The sequence below is a fragment of the Perca fluviatilis genome, chromosome 1 (genome assembly GCF_010015445.1).
Source record: "Perca fluviatilis chromosome 1, GENO_Pfluv_1.0, whole genome shotgun sequence".
Classification (NCBI taxonomy): Eukaryota; Metazoa; Chordata; class Actinopteri; order Perciformes; family Percidae; genus Perca; species Perca fluviatilis.
In genome coordinates, this window is record NC_053112.1 from 27,208,271 (window position 1) to 27,231,861 (window position 23,591).

The 23,591-nt window shown below is 41.5% G+C and overlaps 1 protein-coding gene across 2 annotated transcripts in view; it reads right to left on the reverse strand.

The window, feature by feature from the left end:
- Positions 1 to 23,591, reverse strand: part of doc2d (double C2-like domains, delta) — a 72,782-nt gene that overhangs the window by 7,288 nt on the left and 41,903 nt on the right. For both annotated transcript variants that reach the window (XM_039802846.1, XM_039802836.1), the window contains exons 5-8: positions 19,858 to 19,967; positions 13,015 to 13,141; positions 12,737 to 12,793; positions 11,991 to 12,115 (exon numbers count right to left, since the gene is read on the reverse strand). In XM_039802846.1, coding sequence (XP_039658780.1) covers positions 11,991 to 12,115; positions 12,737 to 12,793; positions 13,015 to 13,141; positions 19,858 to 19,967 — 419 coding nt within the window. The remainder of the gene's footprint in view (positions 1 to 11,990; positions 12,116 to 12,736; positions 12,794 to 13,014; positions 13,142 to 19,857; positions 19,968 to 23,591) is intronic.

The window sequence follows — 23,591 nt, forward strand, 5'->3', positions numbered from 1 at the left end:
AGATCCTTACATGCATTTTACCTTTTAAACAAGGCCTGAACAATCATTATTTCTGAGATTAAAGCAATTAATCCGTTCCTTTTTTTCTTCTTTAAAAAAAAAAATCTTTTGCCCTGTTGTGATAGTGAACTTTGCTGAATGGCAGAAACAAAGGGAGCCAGAGTTTGCAAAATCTCGTTCTGGGGTAATGGTGACCCAGAAGTCTTTTGAACAAAGACGGGGACAGTGAGAGAGTGAGAGTTGTTGAAAGAGAGTGAAAGAGAAACAGAAAGAGACAGTAGACCACAGCAAGATCGTAATCATGCCGATGTCGGAGGACTGCGCTCCAGCAAAGAGGCAACAGAAGGATCGCTAAAGGGCAATGGGAGTCATCATCAGCATAAATTCCAAGTCAAGATGTTCAGGCGGTGAGATATCTCACTCTTCCAGCCCCCCGCCAGTGACGAATCCTGGCCTGACAGCTGATGCATGAGATGGGCTTGGGGTTGTCACCGCAGAGCCGGAATCAGAGCGAGTGAAGGATGGAGGTGAGAAAGGAACAGGAGGAGGAATTGATAAAAAAAGAAAGGTGGTGGCACAAAGACATTTTCATCACTGTATGTTCTCAGTAATGAAAATGTCATTTTTCATTATATGAAATGATTGGGCTAAAGCTGTAGTTAACAAGGACAATTCTGTTTTGCAATACTTTTTCCTAGTTGACAACTAGATGCAAACACACATGGTTTACTGTAAGTCATAACTTATTAACACACTCTTGGTTCGGGCTTAGCCAGGATTGACCGAAGGAGCCTCAATATCAAAGTTTGTCTAGATGTTTACAGCAACTCCCCAGGTTCCACACCTACTGTAGGGGGCTTAACTGGCCAATCTGAGGGATCACATGATGGCTCCACTACAGTTCTAACAATAATATATATTAGTTACACAAAATGCAATACACACAGTTGACAACAGCAAATCATTCAACGAAACAAAGTGGCGCATCAGCAGACTACGTTAGATGCAGCGTGTGGGAGAAGTATAGATAAACAAAGGCAAGAGAAGCTAACAAATGCCATAGCGAAGTGGATAGCTACAGACTGCAGGCCGATTAGTGTTGTGGAGGATGTCGGTCTGAGAAACATTCTGAGAATTGCAACACATGATGGTATGAGATTACCTCAAGACGCATCATCACAAGAAGAATACACTAGTTGCAGAGGTGGAAAGTAACGAAATACATTTACTCACGTTACTGTATTGAATAGTTTTGTTGTGTATTTTGTATTTTTCAAGTAGTTTTTAAAATCGGTATTTTAAAACTTACTTCGCTACATTACAAATCCCATCAGTTAGAGTAAAAAAAAAAAAAAAAAAATGAAAAGGAAGAAAAAAAAATGCGCTCGGAATGACTACACCAGACCAGAGCTCTATCACTCTGCACCAGATGTAACTTTTTTTGTGCGAACATATGCAGCTCCTTCTTCTCTCGTTGCAAGTCACAATTAAAAAGAAGTAGAAGAAGAACTGCAATGTGTCATACCCGTAGACTGTTAATATTAATAATATAATAATTAACTAATAACTAATAATATACAGTCTATGATCGGACCCATGGATGTGTCGGCGAGCGGCGAACCGGGCGAACTGAGCGGACGTAAATCAGCTGTTATCCCTCCAAAATGACTGATGCAGAGCGGGCACTGACATCTGAAGCTTTGCTAGATACGCTGCAAAAGCAACAAGGCATCCAGGGATGCAGCAGTCAAGACCAGGTTCGTGATATCTCACAAAAACAGTAGCCTAAGCCATTTTCTGAAGGGGAGTTTATTAAAAAGTGTTTGGTGGACTCTGCTGCGCTAATATGCCCAGAGAGAAAAAAGAGACGTTTGAGAATGTGCCGCTGAATTAACAATCCCTGATTCTCATGTGGCCCCTTGGGAAAATGAATAGCCCACCCCTTCCGTAGGACAACGTATGTAGGAGACTGGTTAAATGAATTCACATACTACATCTAATTAGCTCATACGGGCTACTTAGGTGTGTAGAAGCTAGCTGCTATAGTCTGGGCTGTGAACATTAGGGTCTAACCATAGACTGTTAATATTAATAATTATAACAGTCTATGGGTCTAACCCATTTATGGAGTCAAAACATGTGATTTGTTCTCGATTAGCATTATAACTGTTGTTTATGTTTGTGAAGAAAGGGATGGCCTCAGAACTAACAATGTATGGTACTTTCACTTTCAGTTGATTGTTTAAAAAGGTTTTATGGGATGGTCTGAACTAAAATTGACATTATACCTTTCTAAGGGTCTTAAATGTCATGTGTGACATGTGTTATGTTGTTATTACGTGTATACATTTGTATAGATGTTTATACATTTTTATAGATTTTTCTTTAATTAAAAACAAAATAGTTTGGGATGTATGACCCCTGTCCTATTTTCACTACATGGGAGAGATCCCCCGGCCACGTTTTACAGGTTTTTTTATGTAACTAAGTAACTTTTACTTAAAGTACATTTTAAATGAACTAATTATTACTTTTACTTGAGTAATTTTTCAGACAGGTATTTTTACTTGTACTTGAGTAATATTTCATCAAAGTATTGGTACTTTTACTTGAGTACAATATTTTAGTACTTTTTCCACCTCTGACAAGTTGTAAGAAAAGAAGAGGACTACAAAAAAACTTTACAATGTGCACCCGCTGTTGCTCTCGCTGGGGACTACTGGACATCACTGGGTAACCATAATTACCACGGAGTTACAGTTTTAATGTTATGATTGTGGCTCAGGATTTTGTGGGCAGTTTATATATACAGTACAGGCCAAATGTTTGGACACACCTTCTCATTCAATGCGTTTCCTTCATTTTCATGACTATTTAAATTGTAGATTCTCACTGAAGGCATCAAAACTATGAATGAACACATATAGAATTATGTACTTAACAAAAAAGTGTGAAATAACTGAAAACATGTCTTATATTTTAGATTCCTCAAAGTAGCCACCCTTTGCTCTGATTACTGCTTTGCACACTCTTGGCATTCTCTTGATGAGCTTCAAGAGGTAGTCACCTGAAATGGTTTTCCAACAGTCTTGAAGGAGTTCCCAGAGATGCTTAGCACTTGTTGGCCCTTTTGCCTTCACTCTGCGGTCCAGCTCACCCAAAACCATCTCCGTTCACCTTTTCTGCGTCACACAAAGACACGGCGGTTGGAACCAAAGATCTCAAATTTGGACTCATCAAACCAAAGCACAGATTTCCACTGGTCTAATGTCCATTCCTTGTGTTTCTTGGCCCAAACAAATCTCTTCTGCTTGTTTCCTCTCCTTAGCAGTGGTTTCCTAGCAGCTACTTGACCATGAAGGCCTGATTTGCGCAGTCTCCTCTTAACAGTTGTTCTAGAGAAGTGTCTGCTGCTAGAACTCTGTGTGGCATTCATCTGGTCTCTAATCTGAGCTGCTGTTAACTTGCGATTTCTGAGGCCGGTGACTCGGATGAACTTATCCTCAGCAGCAGAGGTGACTCTTCCTTTCCTTGGGCGGTCCTCATGTGAGCCAGTTTCGTTGTAGCGCTTGATGGTTTTTGTGACTGCACTTGGGGACACATTCAAAGTTCTCGCAATTCTCCGGACTGACTGACCTTCATTTGTTGAAGTAATGATGGCCACTCGTTTCTCTTTACTTAGCTGATTGGTTCTTGCCATAATATGAATTCTAACAGTTGTCAAATAGGGCTGTCGGCTGTGTATCAACCTGACTTCTGCACAACACAACTGATGGTCCCAACCCCATTAATAAGGGAAAAAATTCCACTAATTAACCCTGACAAGGCACACCTGTGAAGTGAAAACCATTTCAGGTGACTACCTCATGAAGCTCATTGAGACAACACCAAGGGTTTGCAGCGCTATCAAAAAAAGCAAAGGGTGGCTACTTTGAGGAATCTAAAATATAAGACATGTTTTCAGTTATTTCACACTTTTTTGTTAAGTACATAATTCCATATGTGTTCATTCATAGTTTTGATGCCTTCAGTGAGAATCTACAATGTAAATATTCATGAAAATAATGAGAAGGTGTGTCCAAACTTTTGGCCTGTACTGTATGTATGTATGTATGTATGTATGTATGTATGTATGTATATGTATATATATATATATATATATATATATATATATATATATATATATATATATATATATATATATATATACACAAACAGGATAACATGAATGCCAGTGGCAATAAGCTTTAATTTTGTATTTGCTTTGATTACATTGTTTAAATTGAGACTTACACTAAATATTTTATTTAACTGCTACTGTATAGTGTTTGCAGAACAAATGTTATGGCACTTTCGTTCATATAGCAGAACATTTTAAATAAAATTTAGCTATACACTATTTTTGAATTCATTATTGGATTTTGCGTATAACAATGCGATTAATCGCAATTAATCAGGGAAATTATGTGATTAATTAAAATTAAAACTTTTAATCGTTGCCCAGCTCTACTTTTTTCTTAAACAATCTGAGCTGGAAAAGTTGTTCTTTGTTTTAACTGCTTACCACTCATGTCTACATAACTAACTAAATAACCTGTGAAGGGAGATTGGAAGTAGACACTGCTGTACTACTCACTATACTGTAAATATTTATGATGCAGTGAGTGGGTTAGAAACAGGAGCTGATTAATCGGTATATTGGTGGGATGTGTCCAGTCTTGTCAGCTGGTGCAGCTACAGTATAATAACCTTGAAGGGACCTACTGTATTATGGTTTGCTTATATTTTGGCATACATAATGTTACAAGGTCGGATATTAAACATGGCCAAAGCTTCAAATAACGACATAAATGCATGTAAAAGTAATCCCTCTGAGCAAAACAGACAACGACAACAGAGTGTCTCAGACAGAGGGTGAATACAGGTGCAGCAGCTTTGGGCAGTATAAGAAAAACATTTTGAACATCAAAGCATGTAAACATGTTCTAGTAGTGACCCAAAATACAAGTATGAACCTGAAAATGAGCATGATACTGTAGGTCCCTTTTAAGTTTAACATTGTGAAAAATAAGGATATTGGCTATTTGGGGCAAATAATCACAAACGGTCCAGTGGCCAAATTTGTGCAAAATACATGATAATTAGCATGAAGCCTTTCTGTCAGCACCCATCTTTCATGAGTATCCTCAACAGCTGTCTCGCCTCTTTGGTGAATTGCCCTCTGGAAGGACAAGGAGACTTCTGAAATGATTTTGTGCATACTACTAATAATCCTACTTATTGCACTCTCGATTAGTGTTGTTCAGTTGATGACATGTTACCAAACAGCTTCATATCACTATAGTCACAGGCTCGGTTAGGTGTTTATTGTATTTTAAAAAGGTCATTTTCTCCATGAGCTAATCAGTAATAAAATACCTGGTGCTTATACAATTGGCGGACTAGCTTCACAAGAAAAGAAACGAGAAGAAAGAAAGAAATCCATAGAGAGAGGTGGCCAAACAAAGCCTCTATTTGACCTGCAGCATGTGAGAGGGTGATGTGAGAGCCCGGGGGACATCTCAGAATGAGCTGTGCCAAATCACATTTTACATACGGCTCAGAGGCCGCTCAGACACGGGATTCCAATTTCCAGAATAACAAAACATCATTTGACAGCGACATTCATAATAATGATAGCATAAATAAAAATATTCTGTACAGCAGCAACCAAACCATGCCCAAATTACTGTAGGAAATTCAATGTGAAGAATAATTCATAACATGGAAGGGTGGCCCAAAGAGATAGGGGGGGATTATCTCTTTCAGTTTTTGTTGGCTGCTTCTTTAAAAAGTAGGTCGTTCACAGCTAAATACAGTAAACTAACCATATATTTCTGTGCTATACACCTAGCCATGTGTCACAAACCTCCACTGACTGATCAGGTTAACAGGGATTGGTGTTCTTCTTTATGATAATGATGATGTTTAACTACTGTTCCACAATTTTGTTTGTTTTTCTCATATGGAGCAGTATGGTAGCCTGACAAGCCAGACCCACATCAAGATGTTGGGTCTGGGAACTCACCATTGGCAGGGCTCAATCCGAGGGGCGGGATAAACGGTTGTCTTTCAAATTCCCTCTGCACTCATAGCCAACCAGAGAAACGCTAGTTGATAGATTAAACTTTTGCCGTATCCGGTCGGCAAAACTCCGAACATATCTTCCTTTTGTAAGAATGACTTCAGTGCTTAACTCCATGTTTTCCAGAGTCGCGGCCAAAGCCAGTTCGAAAGACTGCTGTTCACCAGCAGCAGCAGCCATCTTCTTTGTTTTCAAGTAGCAGTGAATTCACGCGGAACCGTCGCAACTCTGGCGTCGTTATGTTAAGCCCGCCCACCGACTCTATACACCATGTGATTGGCCTGACCAGTATTTGGTTTTTCCAGCTCGCAAGCCATCGGAGAGTTGCTAGACTGACCCTGGCTGCAAATTATATTTGCTGTTTATTTTATCCAAGTCTTTTTTGTTGTTGTAGGTAGTTGTATAATTGTTTTTATTTTAAGCTCTATTTTTAAGTCTGTATTTCAGTAAAACAACACTCCCATACCTATATGTAGAGATAGTCACTGTAAATATTTCTCCTGTCCATACTGGCTGTGAATAAATCCCTTCTTAGCGTGACAACACTGTAAAAGATGCAGGACAAAATCCACAGCCCCGTGCAAGAATGAGTATTTTATTTTTAATTTTATTTTGTTTTATGCTGTTCTTTTAATGTGCAAATGAAAGGAAAGAAAGCAGGCATCACATTTGGTGCGTACCATCACAAGAACTGTAACCGTACAATTACATTACATTATCTATTGTCTGTCTTTAGCCCTTTATGTCATTGAACCCTCATCACTTAATCATATGACAACTTGACAACTGCCAGGGTCACGCGTTTGGTACCTAAAACCATCCTGACAGCAAGTTTAGGTGAGATAGAGACAAGCAGAAAAGTGAGAGCAACCCTGTGAATGAGAGAAAGAAACAAAAATATAGAAGTGACAGGGAGAGAGAGATGAGGGAGAGGGAGCTGGTGTTAAAAACAGGAACCAAAGCTACACTGAGAACACTGAGATGCAAAAACAACAAAAAAAAGTGATAGAAACATGAATGACAATTGGAAAGAGGTGCTAAATATATGCCTGCTGCAGAGAGGAGTCATGATTTTCACTTCACACACGCATTCAGAGGGAAAAAGAGAGAGAAAGAGAGAGAGAGAGAACAAAACTGTGAAGCTTAGCAGTGTGCTTGGTCAGCAGGAAATATCTGACATGTTTTGCACTTTTTTCTGCCTTCACGTCTTTTTTTTCTGACAGAATAATTTATTCTTTAAACATTTTAGGTAATGTGTGAATAGCAGGGGAGAGGAGTGTGGGTCCTTCTGAAGGATGTCAACTAATTTAGTCTTCAAATGCTAATATGTCCTTTTAAATGAAAGACAAATTAGTTCTGCAATAATTCTGACCTTGTGTCACTTGAATGGCTTCTAAAGGCGGGGTTGTGAAAAAAGACCAATTGGAAAATCCCTCTGGTCAAATGCATGGACACACACACACACACACACACACACACACACACACACACACACACACACACACACACACACACACACACACACACACACACACACACACACACACACACACACACACACACACACACACACACACACACACACACACAGAGACAGGCATCAAGATCAGCTTTAGTTACAGATTCCTCAAGAGGATTGCTGGTGTTACAGCTGCAGGATATCACCGCTCTGACAGTGAAGTAAGCCACAAAGCTAGCTAAGCAAATTAATTCCTTACTCCTATGTCGACTTAATCACTCAGTATACTCTAGAGACGTAATTCACCTATGCCAGCAAAGGAAACGGAAAGAATTGGAAGAGCTGGATACCCTAGGTGCATATGTAATTTTTTGGTGTATTAAAAAACATTGTGCATCAAAGAAGAACTATAAAGCACAATGCGTTAAAGTAGAGGAACAAGTCGATACCTCGGAGAGAAAAAAGAAATACATCTAGGTGTGTGTGTGTTTGTGTCTGAGACATGAGCTTCCTCTTTGTTTTTTGTATCTCTCATCTCTTTACAGAAATTTCAGAAGACCTTCAAAATCCCAATAGTGTGGGTGAGTGTCGAAAAAGTTTTGCTCAATATTTCCCACTTATACAACCGACTGAAAACACCATCGGATGAAAATGTTTTTCAATACAGTAATCGTAGCTGTCCCTCTCATTCAGACCAAACTCTCCCGTCTTCCATCTACGACAAGTCCTCTACATTAAACTACACAACATGTCGTTCATCCATGCCCACTAGAACACACACACACACACACACACACACACACACACACACACACACACACACACACACACACACACACACACACACACACACACACACACACACACACACACACACACACACACACAAGCTCTGTCTGATCCAACACCACAATGGTTAAGGTTTAATTAGGCTTAACCACAAAAACAATGTGCTTATACATTTTAATATACATTTATTAAACAATTTTATCCAAAATGATTCACAATTTGACCATCGGGAGCAATTTGGGATTCAGTGTCTTGCCCAAGGACAGGAGGGGGATCAAACCGCCAAACATTGGGAAATGTCATGGTTTGGGTTAAAATGACTAGTCTGTTAAGTTTAGGGGACCTTCGTCATCATGGTTACAATCAAGGGTGTCCCTGACTAAGAATTTACAGTCAAATCTGATTGGTTAAGTCTTGCCTATCGTTAACTGATCGTCAAATCATGTTTTTTCCCCTGATTGATTCATATTCTTATTTGGGACATTGACTTGCATTTTTTCCATGCCTAAATTCATATTCACCCATTATAGCCACCCACACAGAAGGGGAAATGACAGGGACAGTCAACAAGAGCGAGAAAGCTGAAAGCCAGTTGTTTTTACATGCCTCCCTTTGCAGATTGTGGCAGAGAATCGTTCATTCAATTCAATTAATATTTAGCACTTTGCTCGCGCTATGTTGTTATGTAAGTAAAAATGTATTCTAAAATAGGCTATATATCATGAATTATTGGGAAAAGCAAGCAAGTCACCCCCATACAGCCCTGATGGAATGATCCTTTGTTCCATAACCACATTTCCCTTCCACTGTGACGATTGGACTGTGAGATTGGCAGTCAAATCAGGCTCCTTAGATCGAATCGTCGAATAGTTGACTATTAAGGGTCACCCTTACTTTTAATAATAACCATGTGTTTAAAGGGGTGATAGAATGCAAAACCGATTTTACCTTGTCATAGTTGAATAATGACAGTTTAGTGGGTAACTAAGACATACATAGAACCTCAAAATCCCATTGACACCTCTTTCCTCTGCAAATCTCACAATTTGAAACTGCCTCTGAAAACGGACAAATCTCAAAGAGCCACCTAGTTGACGACAACTCGGCGGCTCCTCCTCATTTGTCTCTAGTCTCTATCTTTGTCACGCCCAAACATTTACATAGGCTAAACCACTGATCTGAGGTCAGCTTAGTCTTCTGAATAGGTCGCGCAGATCTCAGAAATTGTATACATTGTTCATCTGCTATTTTACCACTAAATTCACTTCTGAGACTTTTTTTAAGCGAAAAATGTATGTATGTATATGTAGAGGTCAAATATGGGCCGTTTTACGAAAATTGATGTCTAATTGCAAATTTTGTCCGACTGTGTGTCGGAGTTCAGCGACCGGTGCTGCCAGTGTTGCTGCCGCCCGGCCTGCCTTCCTTCACAGACCCCGGCCTGCTGTGAGGTAGATGGAGCTCCGTCATGGCTGGCAGCCCACGGCACTCCATACCGGTGCAAAGTCACCGTTTTTTGTGTTAATGGACTACCAAACGCCGCTGCCCTGACAGAGCTCCAGGGCCTGCAGCTCCCCTCTTCCTGCTAAATGGCCGCTGGCAGCCAGACAGCTCCTCGGAGCTCCACCCCGAGTATTCCAGTAGTCCAGTACCCAGGGAAACGGTGACTTTCACTGGGTATGGAGGTTGCCGCTTTCTCGTCAGACTGTGTGGAGCTCCTAGCTAAAGTCCAACATGTCTTACCAAATTTGCAATTAGCCATCAATTTTCGTAAAACGGCCCATATTTGAGCATTATATAGTTGATTTCTCGCTTAAAAAAATCTCAGAAGTTAATTTAATAACGAAATAGCCCGCCAAACAATGTATAACTTTGCAGTGTCTGAAATATGAGACCTGCTGTCTTGTCTCCAATGTGTTTCTATGTGGTTCGCTCAAACCAATCAGCGCGCAGCTCATCTAAATATTCATGAGCATACCATTTGGAAGAAAGGCTCTTGTTCCAAATAGAGCCATATTTGGGCAATTTTCAGCCCAACCAATGTTACCTACCCTATTAGGAGACCTTAAGGAACAGTGTAAAATACCCTATATAATCATTCTATCACCCCTTTAAGCTTGTGGACTAACATGGTCATGGCTAAAAGAAACCAATGTTGAATGTCAATAGGAAATAAACAGCATCCTCTTGTGTTAAATTCTGACATGTTATTGTCCCTCCCAACCACCTCTACCTCCCTCTGCAGACTTTGTAGCATTATAACATCACACTACTTCCTCCTCCATGTCCGGTGGACAAGTCTTACTTCCTATGCTAGAGCGCTTTTTCATTTCATGCTAAACAAATAAGTTTCTCCATTCACTGTGCATTAGGTCAGCCAGTTCTTCATGTAAAGCTGGACGTATAGTTCTGTGACGATACATGTAATCTAATCTACAGAGGAGCCAAAGTGCACAACTTGAGATCAAACCTTTAATAACTGTATTCCAATCACACTATTTTGGCTCAACTGAAGAAACTAAAAGCTACTTTTGAGCTGTTAAAACTTCCTTTAGAAGCAATGTCAACAACCTGCAGCTCGTTATGCCTCGAAGCCTCCTACTACTGGAGGTGGCGTTGGTTACAGGATTGGTTGTCCTGTGTGGGAGCTCTCTCACTCCCTGCACTGTTGGTATTTAAGTGCATCAGGCAGATCAGAGATTGAGCTGTGTGGGTTTTATCTGTCACTACCCATGCCTTACAGGCAGGTTGGCTCAGGTGTGCAGTGACAATTTGCCTTTCCTCAGCTCTGTGATCGAAAGACACTTTGAAAAGCCTCGCATTGGCTGAGAGAAGTGCTTAGTCTGACAGAATGGCAGTACACTACAATTGGCACAATAAGTCTAGGGCCACAACTAACAATTGTTTCAATAGCCCAGAATACCCTAATATATTTTATATATTTTTAAAGATTCGCATGAGGCAGCAGCCATACTAAACTGCCGGCGGACATGTGTCTCAGGCAAGTGAGAGCGCGAGCGAGAGGAGAGAGAGAGAGAGAGAGAGAGAGAGATGCAGTGCTTTGAATTAAATAAATTAAAGTTATTTTCTTATTGTTTCACAGCAGTTATGTTCTAAAGTACATTGAGAAAAATCTATGTTGTTGTTTTTGTTGATTTGATTGTTTTTTTTAGATGAAACGGCCAGGGACACTAATCTGCAGGCTGCAGTGTGTTCCCTCCTGCGAATACCAGCAGCCCTCGTCCTGTCATGTTGCTTTTTGATACGTCAGTGAACTAATTTGCCTTATCTTCACAGGTTTTTAGACTGCAGCGCAAACACAGAAAACAATGGGCTGAAGGAACCTTTTAGTTCCTTTAAGATGTTTCAAGAACTAAAAAGTCCCTGGAACTTTGGGTCAACAAACGGCTAATACGTCTTTCCTCCTGGTTAAATAGGAAGAAAGAAAAAAAAAATATGGCAACCTACACAACTTGACTTCTCGCTGTACTACAAGAACATCACACCACATTGTCAAAAAACACTGCCCTTGAATGGGAATTGCTAATCCAGAAGAGCTTCATATGAACATAATTTGTAGGATACCAGGTTTGTTCATGAATATCAGACATGACTTACATTTTGACGAAGGGGTCAGAGTAGCCGTTAGAGTCCATGGCCGCCAGATGGGCACATCGTATGATCCCAACCAGCAGGCAGCCCTTCTCTGTGTTATAGCACAGTGACACCAGGATGCGGCCACGCTGGGGACACAAAGAACAACAGTGTGTCAGACACGTTTCCCTCTTCAATGAATACACAGTGGGGAATCCTGCAGCAGGGTCAATAAAGTTTCTCAAAACGTTTTTCACTCAAAGCAACACAAATAAAACAAAAATGAAATTAAAAGAATTGTGATCTGCTGCAGCATTTTCACTACCTAGGATATAGTGTTTTGTATGTATGAGCAACAGGGGTATTACAATTAAAGCTTGTAATGAATGACTTTATCTGAGCCTGGTAAAATAACACTGCTCCTCTCACCCCTTCTTTTATCTCCAAGTTGAACCATAAACTGAGTCTAATCAGAGACCAAAAGCTATTAGCCTCTGTCTCTAAAATCATGAAGAGAAATTAGATAAGGACCACCAGAAGGGGAAAGACCACATCAGAAAGATCACAGCAGTCTATTAGGGTTGATGCTTCAGACATATATACTGATAAAAAAAAGACTAATTAAACTTTAGAGATGGTGAAAATAGAGGATTGATTACAAATGCTGAAATGATAAGAAAATGTATCAGATATAGACAAATTACAGTGAGCCATGTTTTACTTGAAAGTGGTAATAAGATTAATTTTGATAAAGCTGATGATAGTTTTACCTCCTCCTCTGTCACGACCGTTCCCTGCTCCACCATTTGATTGTTAGCTTCTTTATTCTGAAATGAGAAAGAGACACATCATGGTTATAGCCCACCGAGCCTCCAGGTGAATATCTGTAACACATTATAATGCAGTATTTGAAATTGATGACTGATAGCCCCCAGGTAAACACGCACAACGGAAATAGGACACATCTTGATACAGTATATATGTCCACAGAAACCCATTTGGTATGCACACACACATACGTGCATGCACACGCACACACTATACCTACCTGTGCAATTCTCTCTAGGCCCATATAGTAGCGCTTGTTCTCGCCCTCTTTCAGTTTCTTCAGAGCCACTCTCACCTCTCCAATGAATTCATTTCGTCCAAGTCTGTCCATATCACACACACACAGCCTTCGCACGCATACAGATGCAGAGATATAGAGAAGAGAAGCAGATAAGTTTGGTTAGTGAAAAATTACAGATGAACCCCAGCCGCTGCTTTGCTCCGCTCATTATTGTGAAGCAAGCGTAGACTGTGCCAAATATATCAAAAGTGCATCTGAACAATCAATCAGCTCCTCCGCCTGCAACAGAAGACGGGTTCCCGGTGGTTTCACGTGAGCAGCCTCCTGAATGATGATAAGTTGTGTGACTGCTGAAGAGAAAATAGGGTTTCCAAAGGATTTCAATCATTTCCTTCTTGTTTGGTACTCCATCAGGCACTAATTTGTTGTAAAAGGAAAGAGATTGCTTGAAGCAGGTAATCAGTTGAAAGGACATTGATTTTGTGTTGTAAACAGGTAAAACAAATTAGGATGGACTACAAAAAGGACTGCTATCAATTCATTTGCATACATTATGTGTTATTTTCTTATATGTATACTGCATATACACTCACCTTAAAGATTATTAGGAACACCTGTAAGATTTCTCGTTAATGCAATTATCTAATCAACCAATCACATAGCAGCTGCTTCAATGCATTTAGGGGTGTCGTCCAGGTCTAGACATTCTCCTGAACTCCAAACTGAATGTCAGAATCGGAAAGAAAGGTGATCTAAGCAGCTTTGAGCATGGCATGGTTGTTGGTGCCAGACGGGCTAGTCTGAGTATTTCACAATCTGTTCAGTTACTGGGATTTTCACACGCAACCATTTCTAGGGTTTACAAAGAATGGTCTGAAAAAGGAAAAACATCCAGTATGCGGCAGTCCTGTGGGCAAAAATGCCTTGTTGATGCTAGAGGTCAGAGGAGAATGGGCCGACTGAGTCCAGGTGATAGAAGATCAACTTTGACTCAAATAACCACTCGTTACAACCGAGGTATGCAGCAAAGCATTTGTGAAGCCACAACACGCACAACCTTGAGGCGGATGGGCTACACCAGCAGAAGACCCCACCGGGTACCACTCATCTCCACTAAAAATAGGAAAATGAGGCTACAATTTGCACAAGCTCACCAAAATTGGACAGTTGAAGACTGTAAAAATGTTGCCTGGTCTGATGAGTCTCGATTTCTGTTGAGACATTCAGATGGTAGAGTCAGAATTTGGCGTAAACAGAACATGGATCCGTCATGCCTTGTTACCACTGGCCAGGTTGGTGGTGGTGGTGTAATGGTGTGGGGGATGTTTTCTTGGCACACTTTAGGCCCCTTAGTACCAATTGGGCATTGTTTAAATGCCACAGCCTACCTGAGCATTGTTCAGACCATGTCCATCCCTTTATGACCACCATGTACCCATCCTCTGATGGCTACTTCCAGCAGGATAATATGTTCCTAATAATCCTTTAGGTGAGTGTATATATTTTTATTTAGTAACGTTTGTGCTTTCAGGGTGTTACTGAGTTTGAAAATGTGCTGTGATACTCAAAGAAAAACAAGACTAGGAGTCGAGAGCCATGCATGTATCTCTGTATTTGCACTCTAAATTTAAAAAGAGACAACTGAAAAACTCAGTATCTTTGTCTATATTGCTACAGTTCTGTAAAATGATTTCCTCCACAGAGGGCACTTATTTAAACTGGTGGTGATGTTTGATGGAGGGTGAATATTCCATCAGTTACACTACAGTCTTCACAGCCCATCACCGGCTACAATATTCCCTCCGTGCTCAAATATTCCCAGATGGACTGTCACTGCTCTTGATTTCTTCCTCGCTCTTTACTCTCTATTCTCAACCCCCCCCACACACACACACACACACACCCCCCACACACACACACACACACCTTCCCTCTCTTTCTGTCCCTCTGACATTTGGATGTTTGACATGCTGGTTCCAGCCCTTTCAGTCATAACGGATGAGTATCTCTAGCAGAAGCTTCAGAGTAACTCTGACTCATGACCACTGCTGTCAGATGATTTATGTGCCTTTGCTCTGTCATACATGCAGGTTGTCTGTGATGAGACAATGGCTGCGGTGAAATATGACATCAGTTCCACCCAAACCTTTGGCTTCTTATGTGCAAATGCTCCATCCGTTTCCTCACACCCTAGAATTCTTCTAAAAACCAAACAGATGCTCGTGGAATCTGTTCAACCTGTGGTGCGAAACTAAGCGTGGACTCGCTGACAAAATCCGCCTCATGGGTTAAATTAGATTATCAGGGTGTTGTAGCACTCCTGCATGGTGGCTGTACTTGTGAAAGTATCTCTTTTGGTCTCACCAAAGTAGTAGGAAGAGTGTCAACAAAAAAATGACTTTGATGACAACTGATGGATGACTTATAAATATATGATAATATATAGATAAATTGCATGGCTACTTCAAATCATAGTCTACATTGATTTTGTATAAAATGATATATTATTAGAGATGCAAAACTAACTTCAATATCAGTCAATGTTTTAAAGAATCAAAGCAGCCTTCTGCTAAATACTAATCAACTGATTTCTCATTACAAGACTAAGGGCCCTATCTTGCACCCGGCGCAGCGCAAAGCCAGACACAAGTGTCTTTGCTAGTTTAAGACCGACGCAGTTGTCAGTTTCCCCTCCAGCGCCCGCATCGTTTAAATAGCAAATGCACCTGCGCCCATCTTTGCGCCCATTGGCATGCTGGTCTTACAGGGAGGTGTGTTCAGGTGCATTCTTGGCGTATTGCTATCTTGAGCCAGTGGGAAGTGATTTGACCAACAAAAACCTGGTCTAAAGTCAATAGCGCATCATTTCATTGTTATTTAAACAGCAAATTAGTAAAATGTGCCTAGGCTTATGCACAGCATGCACACACTATGCTTGTTACACACACACACACACACACACACACAAACACACACACGTGCAGCAGCACACAAACATGGAAAAGATTACAAATAAAAATATTACGGTTGGTACTGGACCAACGCCCTAAATGCACCTGCGCCATGCGCTTTCACTCAAAACCACAAATGTAAACCTCATGGTTACACTACAGAAAAAGTGAGAGGATCATCAAATCAGTAGGATTTATCGTCTGAGGACCATGAATGTCTGTACAAAATTTCACAGCAATCCATCCAAATATGGTGAACTGACCGACAGACCGTCATTGCAAAAAAAAAAGAAACCCCAACCAAAAATATCATTCTGTCATCTAATACCTAATCAAAGATTTTTTTATTCCTCTCCCTGACCATGTCAGTACCCGACTATACATCTCACCTGAGGCATCCAGTAGCCAATCTCAGCCTAGCCCTTCTTCCAATACCAAATCAAGTCCTATATTTGTCCCTATCTCCCTGACAAGACGGTCCGAGAGATAGAGGGAAGAAATTGAGAGAGAGACTACTAGACGCACACACACAACACACACATACACACAATCTCTTGATTCTCCCTTCTGTTAACTGGCGGCCTGATAATCGTTTTAGTGATAAAAGCCACAAGGAGTCTTAAAGAAGAGATTCTTCCCAAAGTCATGGATGTACAATTCACCCCAACTTTTGGTGTGAATCTTTTAAAGAGGCAGAAATGCGTTGATTTATTTAAATGAGGGGAGGGATTGGCACCATATTATGACTGTCACTACATCCTAAATCATTTGAAATATGCCCAAAGGCAGAGGCAGACTACAGCAATTGATAGAAAAGTGTGGACCTAATCTCAAAGTCATGTCGCCTCACTGCAATAAAACAATTTTCTCATATTCAGACTTCAAAGGAGACCGATAAATCTACTTGTTCCCAGTTCAGTGTCTCATGTTTCTGGTATTTTGTAAAAATGTGTTAAAGCTCACAACATCAGCCTTGAAATAGGTAGATTTTTACTGGAGATAAGTAAAAACTTTCTTTCAAATGAAACAATTACGATTGTATGATTAAAAAACCGACTAAATAACTTCAAGGTGGGTTGATTTTTCACTCAAGACTTGAGCACCTCACACAGACTTGCTGCACCAATTGAAGGATTTGCCGGTATGAGGCCAACCGTGAAGTCTGGATTGACGTTTAGTTTAGTCAGCTAATTTATTCTTAATAAGAGAATGGACCTTCGGTGGCCCTCAGAGATAAAGTATGCACACTGAGGAATAGTTGAATACATAATATAAACAAAGAATGCTGTTACGACTTTGAGAGATTTTTTTTTCTGAGAGCCATTTCATAACTTGCTTTTATTTAGCTGTCCCTTTCTATTTAAGTGCATTTAAATTCAGCCTAATGGCTTTACATAATCTTTGTAACTGCAAATGAGTGAATGAAGGGCGAAATAAATAAATAAATAAAACAAAGCCAGTCTTCCCCCTCCACTTTACACACTGCATTCATCTTTTTACAGAATTTATCCTCCAGTACAAAGAGTGGTGCGGCAGAACTGACTTGACACCAAAGAAACTTTTAATGACTCATACATTTTTGGCTGCACTCCAGCTTTTATCGCTGTCTTTGATGTGGGCTGGAGTAACAAAAACTAAGAAACTGCTTCAAGAAACAATCATAAAAGATTTTCATGACATCAAATCCCATATTTGAAACTATTTATTGACGGCAGTTTCCTGTAACAGCCATTGAATTTATTTACATTCAACAATTCAAGCTCTATGTAGTAGTTTTTATTGGTAGCGGTGGAGTCCACCATTCCTACACTGGATTTATAGTAGGTGTCTACCTAAGTACGAGGAACTCTCAGGAAATTATACATGCGTATAATCCAGCGCAATGTTGTCGGAATAATAACAGCCTCACTGTTATTCACACTTACTGACTGTTAATGTAAACCTACTGCCACTGCTTCACATTGAAAGTGGTCAACTGCTAAAAGATGAGGTTAGCACTGATCACTTCCTTGTAACCGACTTTACTGTGTCCTGCCGTCATGTGGGAGACTACTTCAATCAGATTACAGTTGCAATTATTTTTGACTATTTATTAAAAGTTTGTTTGGCTGCACTGTAAACAGATAAACCAGTTGTTCTTCTGTTGTATTTCTGACAAAGTAGTTGCTCCAGGAGTGTTTGCTGTTATATTCTAAATCTAAATGCTATCTAAAAAGGGTTTGTTCTGACTTCAGTATGGCCCAGTTATACTATAAACTTTGCACTGTCCAGGCCTTCAGGCAGGTCTACAGGGAGGCTATGTCTGGACATAGTACTCCTGCTCAACAGTTCACAGAGCACAGAGATCAAAGACTACAGCAGCCCCTCCTCTACACCCTGCTGGGACCGGCAGAGCAGGCTCAACACAGTGAGTAAACATCTCTCCGGGGATCCCTCTCGGTTTCTCCATTTTCTGACTGTTCACTGCTTTCTGTAGAGTAATGAGAGCAAAGTCTGTCTTTGGGCTGAGGTATCGTGGTAGCGCCTGAAGACATCCACAGAGAGTTTGAGCAGATTTTCTTCCTCTCTATCTCCCACTGTCCATCGCTTTCCCCCATTCCTCAATGTCGGACTGCGTTTCATTCACTCCTGCTCGTTTGCTGTCTCACGTATTTCTCACGGTTCTCATTCTTTCGTTTTTTGGCTCCCCTTAGAAATCAACTCCTCCCCGTCATTTGCCCTTTTTCCTCATTCATCACTTTATTCCTCTCACTACACTCTATGTAAACCAATCTCTCCCTTTTAATTGACCCATGGATTCTCTCCATCCCTTCATTTGGTCACCTCCTTAATCTTGGCCTCTGTAGTTTCCTCTTCCACACCGCCTTATCTGTCACTTGACATCATTCACGCTTTCTCTTCTCCTCTTTGTTGATCTCGGCAGCCCCCCTCTCTTTTTCGCTTTCTTCATCTCTTGGTCACGCTCCTCCTCCTCTTCCTCATTTTGGCTTCCCATAGCCCTCATGCTGGTTTGTGTCTGTGGGCTATGTCCTTGAACGGAGGTCAGGTGGGTTTCCTCTAGTTTGAGAGTTGTCTCCTCATGCTGCTGTGGGTGTGTACGTGTGTGTGTGTGTGTGTGTGTGTGTGTGTGTGTGTGTGTGTGTGTGTGTGTGTGTGTGTATGGAGTAAATGTTATTTTTGAATGTGTGTGTGTGTGTGTTTGTAAAAGCTGAAGGACGTGTGTTGTTTGTGTACGTGTGTGTCTTCTCTACGTACAGAGGGGCCATGCATGTTCTTTCCTGCCAGGGATTGCCCTTGACATACACACAAGAGGATAAGCGAACACACCTGACTAGCTGCATTTGTGCGTGGTGCAGACGGGATTCTTGTGTGCATCAGTGCGTCCATGCTTAGGTTTCCTCAGGATAGACAGTACCATCCAACCCTATTATGAATCTGCTGAGCAAACTGACACTGATTGTACGCAGCGCACACGTTCACAAACAAAACATGTGCAAAATTGTCTCTGAATCAACGTACACTTGCAGGATGACACCAGAGCATCAGACTTTTTGGGCCAAGATGGCTACGCATGACCTCAATCACTCCATATGGAGTGCACTGTGGGAAGGAGGGGTCGGAGACTCGCCACGCAGCCAACACCTGAGCAGTTACCGCAGCAACAGCAAGTGGAACAGTTGGCTGCCGTCGCCTGGCTGAAATAATGAATTACCTGGAAAACCCCACTGGGTAGCAAAGACGGCTGCTGGCAGTTCACTGGAGGATTGGAAGCATGGATCTTAATCCACCGTATAATGAACTGGTCATTTGGCGGTCTCTGGGGAATAGGGCTAATTGCTGGCCAGAGTGAAATTCAGAACGGAGAACCTACCTGAGCGTTTTGGTGGTCATGTCGGCTGCTGTGATGCCATGATACATCAGCGTTTCGTTCCACACTGGGTTCAGCGTATTCTTCAGGGTTTTTGTGCGTAGCTTGTTTGCCTGTTGAGACAAAGAAGAAGAAGAAATATGAAAAGAAATTAATGTAAAGGGAAGGATAAAAAAAGAGGAATGTTTTAAGGGTGAAGAAGCAAACTCTGATCAGAATGAAAGAAAGAGAATAAAAGGTCATGAAAAGGAAGCAGAATGAGTGACACTAAAATATCAAGAAAGAAGGAGGGAGAGAAAACGAGTGGGAAAACATCATTTATCTCTGTCCCTCAGGAAATCGCAGACATCTGTTGCCTACTTTGTAGAGGAGAGTGAGAGGACGCGAGGCTTCCATTGCCTCACCTGTCTGTATGTCTCCTCCCCAACATAATAAGACCAGACAGCCAGTAAAAATTTTAGAGCCAGACCTCCAAATTAAGCACTGTGCCTCAAACAGCAGCCAATTAAGTTGCACAACAAATTTAGCATGAAAAATTAAAGCTTTCTAAGAGAGAAAATGTCCACAAGCTCTTAATAGCTTCACCATACATAAATAAAGTTTGCAGCCACTTGCTGCCTCATTTCCCACAGTTACCTTAAGGATGTATTCATCTTGTTCAAATTTTGATTTCGGATTTTCTTTTGTATTTATTTTAATGTTTATAAACCCTTCTAGAAATTGGGCATGCATCCTATTAAAAGGTGTTTTATTGACTTCCTAGATACATACATTCCACACAACTGGTTGCAAAACCAAACCTGGCTCAAATTATGAAGTAATAGACACATATGTGTCCTAAAATGTGGGTTAATAAGATCTTATGGATCCAAAGGCAGAACTAATTGGCTGTTCTGAGATGAAGAAGTGGTTATCAGTGGTGAAAAGTAAAAGTTTGATGTGCTTCTGCTTAACTTGAGTGTTGAAATTTTATGCAACACTACTTTTGCTAGTGACTTTGCCGATTGAGATTTGAAATACCTATAGTGAGGAAATAAATACACCATGCTAAAGGATAGGTCTGGTAATATTAGTAGATATTTCTTTCTCATTGTAAAAAAATCCCAAGTATAATCTTTGTAGCCAAAGCCTGATAGAAAGTAGCTTATTCCTCTGTGTCACAGAGCTCCATTATTGTCCAAAAACTATTAAAGGGGCCCCCAGTGATTTAGTATTGCACTTCCTGTAAAGGCTCAGTAAAAAACAGATTGAACCCAAAAGCATGACTCTAAAGCCCTATTTGCACGAAACTAGTAAACCAGGGGACCTCATGTGATTTAGAAAACATTAACCCCCAGACAGTCAAAGACACAGTGCAGGCAGGTTGATCACTTTGGAGATGGGGAAAGGGCCCACGGAGCAAGGATCCAATTTCGTGGACTCCATTCAGAGGTAGGTCTCACATAGCCAGCTAGACACTCCTGGGAAGTAGTGAGGGGCTGGTTGGCACTCTTCTGGAAACAATCAGAAGTGTGGAGGAGTGTGGAACGAGCCCCCATCCAGGTGCAGTAACAGCAATGAATAAAAGCAGTTGTTTGGGCCAGGAGGCGGGTTTCTTGGAGGAGATGCACCGCAGAGCCATCTCCAATGAGGAACAGGCAGAAGGTGGTGGAGTCCTGTGGGAGCCTGGCTGGAGTTCTTGCAAAGAAAGCAGACCGGGTAGGTGGCAATTAACTGCCAGTTGTCCTTCTCCATGGAGGAACGCCAGAAACGTTGACTTAGGAGAGCCAGTTTACATCCAACCACAGGATGATGGGCCAGGTAAAACTCGAGGACCTGCGAGTGAAGATGAACTGGGACTAAAGGCAGGGACAGACTGGGACCAAAAATCGGCCCTGGCATTTTGGCCCAGACCGGCCCACTACTTAAGATCACCAATACCACCCGTCCTTGCGCTCCCCTTAATATGTATACAAACTCCTACTCCTTAAAACTACTAACGCCATGTAATGAGTAAGCAAGAATCAGTGAGAGCTGACACATTAAGTACTTAAAAAAAGAGCCATTTATTAATACAATAAAACGGTATACTCCTTGGAGTGTTATCATCAACAGTTTGTGCACCACTTGTTTTTGGCTCAGTTTTATCACGGGGCAAAGTGTTTTAAGGGGAGGTCTGCTTACCGCAGGTTCTACGCTCACTCCATCATCTCTGTCCCTCTCCTCCTGAGTCTCCTCACTGTGCATGCCACTGCTGCCGACACCGACACCACTATCATCAGCCACAGGAGCTGATGAAGTTCCTGATACTGCCGAAAACATGTCTGTCAATTTGACATATTTGTCAGCGTCTGTCTGAAGGGCCCGTTTCTTTTTCTCACGCAGCTTTTCTACACCTCCTTTGCGTTTCTTCTCCATGCTCTCTATCACTATTCTAGCCTGGCAGATGCATACTGAAACTGCATGCATGCAGAAATCCCAAAGAGGGTGCCGTTTAAAGATATGATTGGGCCAGTCCAGTGTCAATTAAGAAAACAACCAATGGGCTGTTGAGCTACGTGTTTCATGTCTGTCAGAAAAAGAAAAAACTAGCCTATGTGATATTTTGACTAAAGTGTTTTGGGCCAGCAGGCCAGTGTCAATTGGCAAAAAAATGGGCTGCCGATCTAGGCCTACCACTTTTATGGGCCGGTTCATGGGCCGGACAAAAACAAATAAATAAATAAATAAAAAGTGTCGGTGGTCGGCCCAAAAAGCACGTCGGCCCACCGGGAAAGCGCCCGGTATGCCAGATGGCCAGTCCGCCCTTGACTAAAGGTGATTTACAGGACAATCACTGTGAACTGAATGTGACTGCTTTACCTTGTGTTTGATTCCTGCTCCGATGTTGCAGGAGATGATGAGGATCTCCACAGGCTCAGCAGAAGTTCCCTCGGACTTGAACTTGCATTCTTTGATCCTGGGCGGTAGCACAAAGTTGATTAGGTTAAAGAGCTCACATGGCCTGGTGGGAGTTCAGCAGTTTAGCAGTGCATGTGTATTCCAGGTTCCAGAAGTCGGTCCCCTCCAACCAGTGTCTCCACTCTTCCAGAGCTAGCTTGACAGCTAGCAGGTCAGCATGCTAATGTTGTAGTTCCTCGTAGTTAGTGGGACAAGAACGTGCAGGAGTAAAGCATCTGGTCCTGGACAGATCGCTGAGAGAGAACAGCGCCCACTCCTGCGTAAGAAAGGACCTCAACCGCAAACTGACGTGAGGGATCGGGAAGGGTTAGGACGGGAGCTGTGATGAAACACTGCTTTAGCTCCGTCAAAAGCATCAACAGCAGTTACTGTAGTTCTGGATGTAATGCCGGTAGAAACTGGTGAACCCTAGGAAGCCCTGCAGCTGCTTTCGAGAGTAAGGGACGGGCCAGCGGCCACAGGCACTGTAGTTTATTTTAAGTCAATCTCACATAGACTGTCCTGGTGCCATAAATACTCACTAAACCACCAAATGTGTATTAACCTGCCACTGAAGTTAGTCCCCAACAAATGCACTATTTACTCCTGCTTGAGTAACGCTTGATCAGAACTACAGTGCCCAGATTTTAGGGAGTTATTTATTTAAAAGAATGTGACCCATTTTGAAAAAGATTTCTTCAGCATCTTCAGTGGGAACAATTTGGCTCGGGGCTAAGTGCCACAGCTTGGCATGGAGAAGTCTGAAAGTACTGAGAAAAGGACGAACACATTGTTGATTTTGGTCTTTTCATGGGATT